A 14,962-nucleotide genomic window follows, 5' to 3' on the forward strand; every position below is an offset into this window, starting at 1 on the left:
TGTACGCATCTCTCCGCCCGCCGCCGTACCCAGCAGGTGTTTGAGCAGCGCCTGGTTCTGCTCCCAGATGCTGTTGAAAGTGGACCAGCGCGAGCGTCCGTCAGGCAGTGGGTTCTTCCTCATCCAGCCTCCGCAGGCAAACTGGTAGAAGTCCTGGCAGGGGTCGGCGCTGCGGTCCATCGCCTCCACGATCTGACTGGCCACAGTGACACAGGCCTCCGACAGGCACAGGCCACGCCCACTGTCTGCAGAGCATCATGGGTGAGAAAAAAACTCAAGGTCAAAGAAAAGAGTTGTAATTATGAGAGGACGGGAGGACGTCATGAAGGTTATTATGGAGGCAGAAAAGATAAATATACAGAAAGGAAGGAGAATGGAAAAGCAAAGAGATGGAGACAAAGAAACAAAAGAAAGGAGGAGGCATGGGAACGATCCATAACGCGGGTGAGGAGGGAAAGAGAGGAAAGGCGGAGACAGGAAAAAAGGAAAGGCTGAGGTGGACAGAAGGGCATCGGGAAGGAAAGGAGGACACAGAGATGGAAAGGCAAAGGTGTGAAGGTTAAGGAGGAGCAGCAACAGAAGCCAACACCAAGGAAGCAAGAACCGAAAGAGACGGTCACCGAAAGGGGGAAGGAAAGGAGGCAAGAACCGAAGGAAAAAGGAGGTAGAGGAGTGAAGGAGGGATACATCACCTGAGCTGAAGCCGAGTCCCAGGACCACCAGGCAGGCCAGTAGAGCCAGGAGGGCGGCCAGCAGCAGGACTGAGAGCAGGACCTCCAGCTGAGTCCTCCTCCCCAGGATGTCCACACCACCCTTCCTGAAGCCCACCTGAGACACAAAGACGGTGTCATCCATCCATCCATGATCCAGGTAATGGTCATATGTAAGCTCAAATCCACATTTAGGAAAACTGTCATCAAATCTCAGTCTGGAAAATCTCTGAATCCTGTTTTGAGATGAGCTGTGGTGAAGTTAGAGCGCTGACCTGCATGTCACAGTGTCGGGATAATGTCCCACAATGCAATGCACGCATCAGGAAAAAGTCTGTTTACCATTTACTGGCATTATACATGGATGTATGTGGACACAGGGATGAGCGACGCCACCTGTAGGATCGTACTGGAGCTGCTATGAAGTTTACTTCAGCACCTTCAACTTCAGAAGCTTCAAGTACTGAAAGTGTTTCTTGTACTGCTGTGGAAGCGCAGCACAGTAATCAGAGAGCTGCAGCGTGTCCTAGCGGCTGCTCGAGCACACGCAGCAGGTCAGCCTGACCTCAGGCTGGTTCACATCGTGTAATTACTCACCTGGATGATTGAGAATGCATCAAGACACAAACCAAGGCTGCAGATCAAATGTCCACAAATGCAGAGTCGTTAGAGTCTGTTTCCCGTTTCATGCCCCAAATAATTATCGTGTAACCTCTTGGTTACATACAATACAGCTTTATTTCTATAGCACATTTAAAACCAAAGGTACAGACAAAATAAGAAGTAAAACATTCATTTAGAAGATAAAATTACAGGGTATTCATAAATATAAGGTAAATACAGTGGGACATTAGTAGAAGATAAGTAACATGAGGGTGAAACATGGGGGAAGTGCACTAACTAACTGAAAACGCTCAGTCAAACAGGTGAGTTTCTAACTGAGATTTAAATGAGTAGATGGAGTCAGAGGCGCGAGGCTGCCGGGCAAAAGCACCTCTGGTCTTTACCGGGATCCAGGCTGAACCAAGAGTAACTGTCCTGATGATCTTAGGGCTCTGCCAGGGGTATATGGAAGGAGTTCAGTGAGGTAGCACGGCGCAGTATTGTTTATGATTTTAAAGGTAAGCCACAGAATTTCAAACTCAATTCGGTATTTGACAGGGAGCCAGTGCAGGTGAGCAAGGACTGGGCTGACAGAGGCAAACCTTGTGGTTCCAGTCAGAAGGCGTCCGGCAGTGTTGTGGACAAGCTGCGATCTATAAGAAGGGCGGAGACCAAAGTAACGGGATTACAGTCGTCTAATCTAGAGGTCACAGAAGCATGGATACATTTCTCGAGGTCCTTCTTTGGTATGTAGTGCTTGGCCTTGGAGATTTGATGCAGTTGGTAGAAACTAGATTTAACTACAGAGGATACTTGCTGTCAAACCTAAAGGAGCTGTCAAAGAGAACACCTAAGTTGCTAACAGTGCCAGAAAGAAAGGCGGCAAGAGTGTCAGCAAACTGGCCCCGTGAAGCATGGCTGTGGAGCAGCACGATTTCTTCTCATTCAACATCAGAGAGCTATCAGAGCCAATCGGTGACAAGCGCTGTAACAGTGTAATGACGACGAAATGTCAGCCGAAAATAAATCCTGATAGTGACGAACGATGAGGCCGCACCGTCTCCACCTTCTAATGTTGCATATCCTCATTTTAAACTGGTTTATAAGTGCTCAGCGTGTGCAGAAGTCTTGAATCGTTTCTTTATACTTTGCTTGCCAGTAGTCAGACTCTCCTGTAGGTTCTTCTCTGGCTCGCTGACAAAGTACTCGTCAGATGTTTTTCACTCATTCGCAGTCCCGTCCTCGTGCCTGACCATTTTCACAGCAACATGAACTCTGACCTGTGTGACCTCAGCAGATGAGCCTGGGCTGTGTCTGGTTAGAGGACCAGCTTCATGGTGATGGACCTCAGCACCACTGAAGCCGTGTGGGATCATCCTGACAGAGCACAGAACAAACACAGAAACATGCAAAGAACAGCTTTGAATGTCCTTCAGCAAGCCTGGAGAACTGTTCCTGGAGAACCGTTCCTGGAGAACCGTTCCTGGAGAACCGTTCCTGGAGAACGTCACAGAGCTGCCAGAGAGCTGCTTCACACTGAGGTTTTCATGTTTGCAGCAGTTCTCCTGCACAGTTCTGTGATTTCAGACATCCTGCTTGTTTAGTGCGTGGTTGCGCTGTGACGTAACTGGAAGCCTGCGTGGTTCACCACAGGCCTGATGGATTAAGAGGTTGCAGACGTGGGGCCAGAAGTTTGTGTCTGAACGCTCTGTCCTCCCCTCGCTGCCAAAATGTTCCCCAGCAGCCTTGGTGGCGTCGCTCCAGACCTCCTGCTGCTCCTCTCTTTGTTGGTGGTGGACTCACACTGCGGGGCCCCTGTTGGGTTTTCAGTCTGACCCCGCAAAGGCCTGCATGCAGGGGATCGATGCCACTGGGTCTGGGACTTCACCTGGGACCAGTTAAAAGGCTTAAAGTGGTTTCCACTGTCGCTCAGAGCTGCTCTCTGTAAGGCTGAGAGGTCGCGACCTCGCCGTGACGCGACTGACGCTGCAATCTGAGCTTTACAAAAAAAATGAATTTCCTGTAGATGTGACGTGTTTGCCGCGTTCACTGACCTCCACTCTGTCAGGAGACGAGGCCGCCTCAGCCGGCACGTCGGACACCTCCTCCTCCTCCAGGGTTGCTCGCTTATAGCTGGACATCTGTGGAGAGAGAGGCAGGCAGTCAGAGACGTGCACGCTGACGCATACATAAGAATAACAGCCGAGAAAATTGAATCTGCGGGGCGGAAACACAGAGCAGAGCTTCTGGAAACGCTGCCAAATGATCATCAACCTTTATTAAAACAGAGCCTCTCAGCCTGGCTCAGCTGCTGCAGCATCGACGTAGGAAGCACTGCTGGGTCTGACAGGGTGGGGTTACAGCTGACCTGGAGTCACGCTGCACACAGACGTGAACCGAGGATAACTGTGACAAACATGTTTGTCCCTGGAGCCTGTCTTTGGGTTTCAAGGATGGCTTTCATTACAAATGTAAGAACCAACAGGTGCACACACAGAAAACAGGTGGGATTCAGTGAACCACACGCGTGTCCACGCTACACCCACAGGTCAAACCTGTAAACTCAGTTTCTACACTAAGATCACTAAAAGGCTGATTTATTTGACTTAATCTGAACAAAAACAGCCGATGTCCTGATGCACGCTCAATCATCCAGGTAAGGAAATCCCAAAAGTCAAAGGAGCTTTTAAAGAAAAGCGTCTGGACTTCTTTAAGTTGCTTGAAGACGTTTCGCCTCTCATCCGAGAAGCTTCTTCAGTCCTGAGCTGAAGAAGCTTCGATCTCTTTTGACTACGATGACCTGGATGACCGAGAACCTTCACAGACATGAATCCCAAAAGGCTGATTCTGCTCATCTGTTCGCCCTGAAACCAGCAGCACTGAGTGAAAGGAGGGAAAGACCATCTCTGAATCGAGGAGGGGGCCTAAGGGTACATCTGTCACCAAATGCTGTGATTGCAGCCTTTCCCCAACTCTCTGTGAATGGGACTCATGGTTATTGATCAGTGGGCTTTGATTCAATTCAATTCAATTTTATTTATATAGCGCCAAATCACAACAAAAGTCACCTCAAGGCGCTTCATACACACAGAGAAAAACCCAACAATCATATGACCCCTATGAGCAGCACTGGCGACAGTGGGAAGGAAAAACTCCCTTTTAACAGGAAGAAACCTCCAACAGAACCAGGCTCAGGGAGGGGCGGGGCCATCTGCTGCGATTGGTTGGGGTGAGAGAAGGAAGACAGGATAAAGACATGCTGTGGAAGAGAGACAGAGGTTAATAACAGATATGATTCAATGCAGAGAGGTCTGTTAACACATAGTGAGTGAAGAAGAAACACCCAGTGCATCATGGGAATCCCCGGCAGCCTACGTCTATTGCAGCATAACTAAGGGAGGATTCAGGGTCACCTGGTCCAGCCCTAACTATATGCTTTAGCAAAAAGGAAAGTTTGAAGCCTAATCTTAAAAGTAGAGATAGTGTCTGTCTCCTGAATCCAAACTGGAAGCTGGTTCCACAGAAGAGGGGCCTGAAAACTGAAGGCTCTGCCTCCCATTCTACTTTTAAATACTCTAGGAACAACAAGTAGGCCTGCAGAGCAAGAGCGAAGTGCTCTAATAGGGTGATATGGTACTACAAGGTCATTAAGATAAGATGGGGCCTGATTATTTAAGACCTTGTATGTGAGGAGCAGGATTTTGAATTCTGGATTTAACAGTGGTCATGAGAATTTGCATATTAATGATCATGAACTGACCTCCCAGCCCGTTGTTCCTTCAGTGCTGCTGGTTTCAGTCATTGTTCAAATGTCCTGTTTATAAGGTTGAAACCTGCTGAGACCGAAGACGTCAGCTGACGATGACGAAACGTTTCTCCCACTGAAACCAGATGAACAGACTCAACCTGATGGACGTGCTGTTCACTGTGTCCACACTGGTACCAGACGTGGGTTCCTCTCCATCACTCTGGTTCCCGGCGTTGTCCTCGCGCCGCTGCTCGCTCTGAAAGCTTCTGGCGAGTAATGAAAGGCTGCTGGTGACAGCGTTAACCTGTGCTCTGTATTCACCGTTGTTTCCACTGATCGCCGCACTTCCTTTATTATTCATCCGTTGCTGTCTGGACGCCACGCTGGGCCCCGGGGACGTACAAGCTCGGTTCTGCTTCATACGTGCGATATCAGCTTTCAGCACACTCGGACTGCTCGATAAGGAGCCCGCCTTTGTTACCCAGCTAACTCTGCTTTTATTTTCTTCGTCATGATTTCATGTAGTTGATTATTGATCTGAAAACATGGTTTTAGTTCCTACTTATATACTGAAGTGTTAACAGAGGAGGTTTAAATGCCCTGCAGGATGCTAACAGCCTGGTGATCTGTTTCAGTGACAGCTGGGTCTTTGCTCACATGCATTTGCAGCAGATGGTTTCCTTTAAAGTCACTGCAACTCTGATCTGTCTGCACCACATGTGTATGTAACTGTCCGAACACACAGGCCGAAGCATCTGTGATGAGCCTGTTTAACAAAGCTCAGCTCCTCTGACAACGTTTGAAATCTGATCCACGTCCATCCTTCATCTCATTTTTCCATCAAAGTCAAGAATTAAAGAAACAACTTCTCTGATAAACTCTGTTTAAGCCACAGTCGAACACTGAAACTGAAGTCCATTCAAAAACCAAAGCGCTGTACAAAGCACAGCAAACACACAAAGAGAACAAAACAAACCTGCGTCACAGGCAACAGCTACGGCGCAATCATGTTTTCAGATTTAAAGAGCTGGAGAGGCAGACTGTTCGAAGTTTACGCACAGCGATCACACAACTTATCACCTTAGAGTTTGGAGCAATAAAACCTTAAAATCAATTCTGGAGCGTACGGGAAGCCGGCGTAGACGAGCCAAGCCCGGCGAAATCTGGTGGCGTTTACATGAGCCTGTCAGGAGTCGGGCTGCACAAATAAATATCAGCTCATGTTGAAGCGTCTCAAAGGTGTTGGTGTGGAGGCCAAAACAGGCCGCAGGCGTAGCAGCACTGAAAACAGCTGATGATTTTGAAATGGAGATGGAACAATTTCAGAATAATGGTCCTCAATGAAAACAAAGACTCATCAGAGAACCCGGAGGAATCGCAGGGACATGGCCGATAACTGCGACCTTCATTAAACATCCACGCTCAGCAGCTCGGCGTGTCGTCCACACGTGCAGGTTACTGCTCCATCACGGAGAAGGAGCCAGGTGGAGAGCCGTGAACCCAGAAACAGGACGAAGCAGAGCCAGCACCGCCGGGCAGCTACTGTCCTCGGCTCTCAGACCATCACAGACTGGCGTTGGCGATGAGCGTGGACTGTCCCTGCGAAGGACTCTGTGTGTTTGTGCTGCGATAGATGAATAAATATGAGAAACGTGCAGCTCGTGCTTCAAACTGAGAGCAGAGCGGGGCTCAGCATGAGGAGACAGTTAACTGTGATCAAATAAATCTGCACTTCCTCTGTTTACCCTCGGCCCCCTTCTCCCTCCTCCCCCACCTCCACCCCCTCGCTCATTGTGTGGCAGAAGCACAAACAGCACGGCGCTCCACCCTGCAGGGAGAAGCGAGCGCTGATCCCGGACCAGGGCAGAGACATAAACTCAAACAGCTGCGCTCCGTTTTCACCACAACACCAGCTCACATACTGCTTATGGGCGCCATGGAAACCACCGTGTGCAGTGCTAACTGTTAGCGTGTTAGCAGTGAAGCTGTGCTGAAGGCGTGAGGAGGATGATGATGATGGTCTGAGCCACAGTTTACAGCTGATCTGAACTCTGACCAAAACTATGCAGACGCCCCCCTCGCCCCTCCTCCACCCTCGCCCCTCCTCCACCCTCACCCCCCTCGCCCCTCCTCCACCCTCACCCCCCTGCACTTTGTAAGAAATCCCACAAAGTGGAGCTTCGTGTTGTTTGTGCTGAGTAAATGTTTCCCTTCAGGCCTGCGGGGGCGCGACCGCCCCTGGGGGGGCTGAAGTTTGAAGGTTTCACTGCACTCTTTCCTTTTTGAGTAGTTTGACTTCATTGAGCGCTTTGGTTTTCGTCACACTCCAGTGAAATATGATATTTGTACAGGGTGTCTTTATTGTTGTGAATCACAGGAATGTTTCAGGGCAATGAAGCATATGTTGAGCAGGTTGGTGGGGGCCCCGAGGGCCGACACACCCCAGAGCCGCCGTCCTGTTTCAGCATCAACCGATTGTCGCGCTCGTAGAGGGCGACTCCTTCATAGTCTGACTGTACTGACGTCTACGCCAAACGAGGCTCTGCACCAGCTGATCTCCGAGCTCAGTGAACTCTTTGCTGATGACTTTATAGACTCAGCCGCTGGTTTCATGTCTTAATAAATAAAACATGAAGTTCATTTTGAAACGATGTCCCGTTTGAGTCAAGGAGCAGAAAGCAGGGGAAGATTAACGAGCGGTGCTTCGCTGTGACTACAGTGCGAGCTTGCAGCGTTCCTCAGTGTCTCGGACGGATCCACCGCCCGCTCGCCAAAAGCTCCGACAGCAGAACCGCTCAGTGCGAGGCCTAAAGAGCAGACCTGACAAGGGGGCGTGTCTGCAGCTGTGACCACCCCGAGGGCGTCGCACCTGAATGTGCAGGCCTGCTGTCGCACACGTCTTGTGGTTTCACACAGACGCTTTTACGTGGCCTACGCTTACATCAAAGGCAACTTTTGTAAGTATCCTGAAGGAACAGCCCCCCCAGCCCCCCCTGATACGACCTTTGACCTTTGACGGTTCAATCAGAAACAACACAAAGAGGGACTTTCCTAAAAGCTAGATGTCGGCGAGTGTGATGGCTTCAGACAAGCGTGGGCCCGCACATGAGCCCGAGTGAGTGTAACCATGGAAACGTGCGTCACACCGACACTTATCCGAGTCGACCTCAAACAGCCGACCCCACGCGAGCGTGCGAGCGCCGGCTCAGAGCGGGCGTTTGCTGTGAGGATACGCTCCAGCTGGCAGAAGAATAACCGCTGCCCAGGAACGAGCGGCGAGCTCCAGCAGCTTCTGAGGATGGATTTCTCTCACCGCGGGTCACAAAGGAGGCGCGGCAGCGGGTCTGTCTCAGTGTCAGCGGAGGGTGGGAGCGTCTTCCGGTCTGTCCTCGGAGGCTCCGCGGTCTCACGGTCCTGCTGTCCTACAGGAAACCAAAGGTTTCCAACTGTTTCCTTCCTCGGGACCCACACTCGGGGGCCGTCTCTCTCTCTCTCCCTGTCTCACTCTCTGTCAGTGTCTCTCATCCGGCTCTGTTCTCTTTAATTGATGACGCACACAGAGGGGGAGAGAGGGGGGAGTGGGTTGCTAGGAGACAGGAGACAGGAGTGTGTGTTATATCTCTCTGTAGAGGTTGATGTCATTGTGTGTGTGTGTGTGTGTGTGTGTGTGTGTGTGTGTGTGTGTGTGTGTGTGTGTGTGTGTGTGTGTGTGTGTAATTAAATAATGCCAGTGAATCATCTCCATTCAGCTCGGATGGAGTTCACTGCAGCTTATATAACGCCTGTCTGTCTGTTCTGGATGTGAAGTCTGCTCTTTTGTCCCCTCACAGCCTCCGTACTCAAACACATGACCTGAGGTACAAACACCTGAACACGAGCTTCATCTCGGCGCTGCTGACGGGCCTGAAAAACTCCACATCCAAGAGCGACAGTAGCCAGTACATCGCTGCTCATCACTCAGAACCAAGAAGACGCCCGAGGACACCAGCGAGCCCAAAAGTATTTGGACACCCTTGAAAGGATCTGGAGTCACGTGAATCGTCTGGACTGCTGTAAAAAGTCTGTGAAAAGCATCTGATCTCTGGTGCAGACACGTTGCCCACTCTGCTCACGCTCTGCACCGTCCTCCATCACAGACTCTGGGCTTCTCAAGAGCAGCTGGATTTCACCTCATGCAGGAGACGTCTTCACTTTGAAACGTCAGACTTAAAGGAGTCCAGGTGTTTCTTTTTTTAAGTACGTCAGACTTCAGACCATGACTGGGATGACTGGGAACCTACAGAGATGATCCAGCACTCGCTTTGATTTCACAGAAGTTTGCAAAGAAAAGCGTCTGGACTTCTTTAAGTTGCTTGAAGACGTTTCACCTCTCATCCGAGAAGAAGTCCAGGCACTTTTCTTTGCAAGCTCCTTTGACTACGATGACCTGGATGACTGGGAACCTTCACAGACAGAAGTCAAAGTTCTTCTCATTAATGTAGAAGACAGAGCATCCGGACTCGCAGGCTCAGAGGTTGTGTTTGGACTTCATGATCTGAACATTTCTCAAAATCCCACAGCTTTGCCTGGAATAATTCAGGGAAGCTAGCATCACTCCGGCGCTCCAAAGCGTCTCCTTCCAGGTGAAGCTGCGACTCTTTGAGTCTTTCATACTGTTTTGTTTTCCATGAACTCGGAATCAGTGCACAAAGAACCAGCTGGACTGGTTTTCCACCCGATGATACGCATCATGCTCGATGCAAACAGAATAACCATAATGCATCAGTCCTCCCCGAGGGGGGGAACAGAGGAGCCAGATTATCCCTCCTCCTCTACCAGCTGGCAATCTTAAGACACTAGTAGAAAATCCTTTTACTTGTGGAAAATAGAATTTGTATATCCTCTACAAGGTGTTAGTACACGTGGAAAATGTAGTTATGCTATAAAGACTAGACAGAGTCTTGGAAAAACGAAACCCGCCCTGTAAAAAGCATCAGTGGTCTCGGGAGTCCGCACTGATCGTGCAGACTCGTGTGTTTAGTATTTGCTGTCATGTAAAAGGACGTCTGTGTTCCACAGAAAAAAACACGGTGATGCTGAGTAACAGGCATCTCCGAAAACGTCAGAGCACTTGTGCAAATATGTGATGTCCTGATGAATCGAGCAGATATTTGAAGTTTACACAGAAACATTCTCACATGAAAACATCTTAAAAGTTTATTTTGTGACCCAGAAAGAGTAATATAGTGGAACCCTGACTTCCAGAGGGTCTTTCGTAAGTCAAAATTCAAAGTCGAAGCACCTTTTTCCATCGCCTTTTGAGTGAGGCGATGCTGGCTGAAGACGAAGTTCTTGGTGGGGGAGGAGGCTGAAGAAAGCATACGTATGCTTTCTTCAACCTCCGCCACTGCCTCGTTAGAGTTTTGGACGAAATGCATTCTGGGATATTGCATTTCGTCATTTCGAGCTGACTGGAGACCAAAACAGCCAATCAGATTTTTTTTGCATCCAAGTCTGCAATAAGGATGTTTAGCTTCAGCTGCTGATGCGTCTCAGTTTCCCTCGATTCCTGGGGCGGGGCCATCTCTGTCAGCGTTAGTGACGTTGTCACGATCCTGGGTCTTTTGACTCAGCGTTTTGAGTTTTAATTTATTTTGATGTTTATGGTTTATGTTTACGTCCATTAGCTTATCTAAGTTCGTTTGCTTGGTAGTTTCCCCTTGTGTTTCCAACCCCTGTGAAGTCTCCCTTGCCCTTCATGTTCTCATGTCTGCGTCTCATTATGTTTCCTGTTTTATTTTGAAGAGGTCCTGTGTTCCTGCGTTTAGTTTTACTCTCCCGTTGTGATGTTGTTATGTTCATGCGTGTCAGCTGTTTGCATTTCCCTCGATATCCTCCTGTGTGGATTTGGTCCGTGTGTTTTCAGTCATTCCCATCCCATCATTTTCACCCATCTAAGTGTTGCAGCACATTCATCCGTCGTCTTGATGACGCAGTGCAACGGTCAACTTGGCAAAATTAAGCAGCTGTTGCTTTCCAAACCTCACAGGAGAGCATGACTGATGCTACACTGCCTACATTCTGCTGTTACAGCGCCGATGCTTCTCATCAATCCTGGGAAAAGCGCGAGTGTAGGAATGGTTGGAGTCTTTGTTGGTTCTAAGTAGGGCTGCCACGATTAGTCGACTAGTCACGATTACGTCGACCATCAAAATCGTCGACGACTGATTCAATAGTCGACGCGTCGTTTGAAGCTTTGTAAGATCACAAAAGACGCAGGAATAAGTAGCAGGATTTAGGAGTGTAATAACGGACTGAAACAGAAGATGGCAGCACTGCATGTACAAGGATGCCAGCTGCCGTTAAACCCCGAAGAAGAAGAAGCTGTATCCCAGAATTCATAGCGCGGCCCAGCTCAGTTTCCAACAATGGCGGCAGCTAGTTAGCTTTAATATTACTCTTATTATTCTTTCTGGGTCACAAAATAAACGTTTAACATATGTTCAGGCGAGAATGTAGCTGTGTAAACCTCAAATATCTGCTCAGTTTATCAAGACACCACATATTTTCAAAAGCGCTCCGACGTTTTCGGAGACGTCTGTTACCCACTAGCTCGATAGCTAGCCGGGGGCTAGGCTCACTAGAGCCGTGAGAACACCGGACTCCCGGCAAATCGTTTTCAAACCCACCGCCGTCTTTCGCTACTCAGGTTAAACGTATATAGGTCACTTAGATAACTTAAAAATGTTATTGTTTGGCTTTCTTTAGTATTTTATTTGTTCCTGAGTAAATCTGTTTGGCTGAGATTAAAGTTATAGTTTTTACACAGCTGAATAAACGTCAAGCAGACAGCTGATTATCAGAAGTGTGAGATGCTCGAGAATTTACTCCGGTGTCCTGTTATATTTTAGATAGCAAGGAGTTTATTAAACTTCACCGAAACAATCTGCAAATTTAATAAACTATCATCTTGTCTTTATTGTTAGTTAGCACATACCTTAAACACTTAAAGCTGTAAGCTAATGATAGTTATATAAGAGCAGATGCTGCTGGTGCAATAAGCTGTACGTTTTACGTCCAATGGATGATGATCTGATTAGTCGACTAATCACAAAAATAATCGGTGACTAGTCGACTATCAGAATAATCGTTTGTGGCGGCCCTAGTTCTAAGACAACATTCATCAGTGTTCGTCAGTGTCGACCAGCACATCAATGCAACATCTCAGTGTCAGCAGATCGAAGCTCAGCTCACAAAGCTGTTAGAGGCCATCAAAGAGCCTGTGAAGGTCACACTCGGGGACTTTGATCCAATCTGTTCAGACACTGGCAGAAGTTTCAAAAAAAAGAAAAAAACCTGGCTGGTGTCAGAAGCGACGTTTGAATTCCCGGCCTGGTGGGGACGCCCATTCGCTCATTCGCCGCCACTTTCACTCCTCGTCTTTGGAGTAAAAGCAGAGCTATCAGCTTAACGCTGACTCAGGCCTTTGTTTGTGCCGTGAATCGTGTTCGCAGTGTAACCACAGAAACCGGCAACGGTCACTGAATTACTGATGGGTGAAGAAAACATGATTACGGTGAGTCTGTGCAGAGCCTTTCACGGGCTCTCTAATTGGATTTTGCGTTCCTTTAAGCGGCGCTCAGGAAGAGCTCGGCGAAAAAAAACCTGTTCCTGAAGGGGAGCGGGCACCAACACCCCCTCCCGTGGAAATAACACCGGCTGCTTTAAAGCGGGACTTTCAGCAGGTCTGCCGAGTCAGAAGAAAACAGCATTTTAAAAACTGCAGCTTCGCTCAGACGGGATTAAAACCGCAGGGGACGTCAGCACTCCCCGTAGTCCCGGATCAGCTCGCTGCTCGGGGCGCTGAGCGGGAAAATCACGGAAACCTTCACGCTGCAATCTTCTTCTTAGTTTGGGTCACGGCGTCTACGATGAAGGGCAAGAAAACAAATAGAGAACAGAACAAATCAGGCCTGAAGACCGCTGCACCAACATCCCAGGAAAGGGAGCGAAAACATTCCCCTCACATCAGGTAGCAGCCGCTCATCGTGACCTCCAGTTCTGCTGCAAGCTTTCCTTCAGGGAACAACTACGAAGACCTGAGCAAGAGTCGTTTTGCCTGATTTCCCAACAGATGGATGAACTTGTCTGTATTTATGTTTCCCTTCGGTTTTAAAGGTGACGCCCTCCGAGGAACAAGTCTCGCCATCGTCGGCCATCCCGGTAAAGTTTCCAGACAGTAATCTGAATTCCCGAGAAATAAACGAGAAATACCCCATCTTTGATTTAAGGGTCACCGAACAGTCGCTGACTGAGATTTTGTTCTGAATTAGGCTTAAAATCCCACTTACACACATCACAAAGCACAGCCCAGGCACGAGCATGTCAGCTCACCTGGGCTGCAGGTGTGTCTGTGAGTGTGCATGGCTGCCTCACTGACGGCACAGGGTGAGCCCGAGTACATTACTCCGTCACGTCGGTGCTCTCAGACCTAAAATAGCAGCACCACGGGGGACATGCTGTCCTCGGTCTCTCTGCAGGAAAGATGACTCTGACCTGATCACGACACTGAAGTGGTGTGTTAACCACAGCACTCACACGTGACCCTGACCTGATCACCCTGACGCAACCTGCCTGACTCACCGTACTACTCACCTCAACCACGCACCCTCACACTCACCAGCTGTTAACTCACCCTGAGCCTGACTCACCCTGAGCCTGACTCACCCTGAGCCTGACTCACCCTGAGCCTGACTCACCCTGAGACTAACTCACCCTGAGCCTGACTCACCCTGAGCCTGACTCACCCTGAACCTGACTCACCTGAACCTGACTCACCCTGAGACTAACTCACCCTGAGCCTGACTCACCCTGAGCCTGACTCACCCTGAGACTAACTCACCCTGAGCCTGACTCACCCTGAGCCTGACTCACCCTGAGCCTGACTCACCCTGAGCCTAACTAACTCACCCTGAGCCCAACTCACCCTGAGCCTGACTCACCCTGAACCTAACTAACTCACCCTGAGCCCAACTCACCCTGAGCCTGACTCACCCTGAACCTAACTAACTCACCCTGAGCCTGACTCACCCTGAGCCTGACTCACCCTGAGACTAACTCACCCTGAGCCTGACTCACCCTGAACCTAACTAACTCACCCTGAGCCTGACTCACCCTGAGCCTGACTCACCCTGAGACTAACTCACCCTGAGCCTGACTCACCCTGAACCTAACTAACTCACCCTGAGCCTGACTCACCCTGAGCCTGACTCACCCTGAACCTAACTAACTCACCCTGAGCCTAACTCACCCTGAGACTAACTCACCCTGAACCTAACTAACTCACCCTGAGCCTGACTCACCCTGAGCCCAACTCACCCTGAGCCTGACTCACCCTGAACCTAACTAACTCACCCTGAGCCTAACTCACCCTGAGCCTGACTCACCCTGAACCTAACTAACTCACCCTGAGCCTGACTCACCCTGAGCCTAACTCACCCTGAGACTAACTCACCCTGAGACTAACTCACCCTGAGCCCAACTCACCCTGAGCCTGACTCACCCTGAGCCCAACTCACCCTGAGCCTGACTCACCCTGAGCCTGACTCACCCTGAGCCCAACTCACCCTGAGCCTGACTCACCCTGAACCTAACTAACTCACCCTGAGCCTAACTCACCCTGAAACTGACTCACCCTGAACCTAACTAACTCACCCTGAGCCTAACTCACCCTGAGCCTGACTCACCCTGAACCTAACTAACTCACCCTGAGCTAAACCAGTCTCACTTTAACTCTAAAACCAAGTTTTCATCTTCAAAAGTTCAACTGACAGAGGTCAGAAACACCAATCTGCTCTCTGCACTAGAGTTGGATGTCTCAAGACCGGTCTTGGTCTCGAGACCACTTTTACGTGGTCTTGGT

At 49.5% G+C, this 14,962-nt stretch overlaps 1 protein-coding gene across 2 annotated transcripts in view; it reads right to left on the reverse strand.

The window, feature by feature from the left end:
• The window catches only part of ece2b (endothelin converting enzyme 2b), a 35,333-nt gene that overhangs the window by 13,830 nt on the left and 6,541 nt on the right, over positions 1-14,962 (reverse strand). The window contains exons 2-5 of one of the 2 annotated variants that reach the window (XM_040039610.1): positions 11,699-11,702; positions 3,368-3,454; positions 693-828; positions 30-245 (exon numbers count right to left, since the gene is read on the reverse strand). In XM_040039610.1, coding sequence (XP_039895544.1) covers positions 30-245; positions 693-828; positions 3,368-3,454 — 439 coding nt within the window. In that variant the 5' untranslated portion in view covers positions 11,699-11,702. The remainder of the gene's footprint in view (positions 1-29; positions 246-692; positions 829-3,367; positions 3,455-11,698; positions 11,703-14,962) is intronic. The other variant, XM_040039608.1, reaches the window with a different exon arrangement.

The sequence above is a fragment of the Simochromis diagramma genome, unplaced genomic scaffold (assembly GCF_900408965.1).
Source record: "Simochromis diagramma unplaced genomic scaffold, fSimDia1.1 OVJJ01000031.1, whole genome shotgun sequence".
Taxonomy (NCBI): Eukaryota; Metazoa; Chordata; class Actinopteri; order Cichliformes; family Cichlidae; genus Simochromis; species Simochromis diagramma.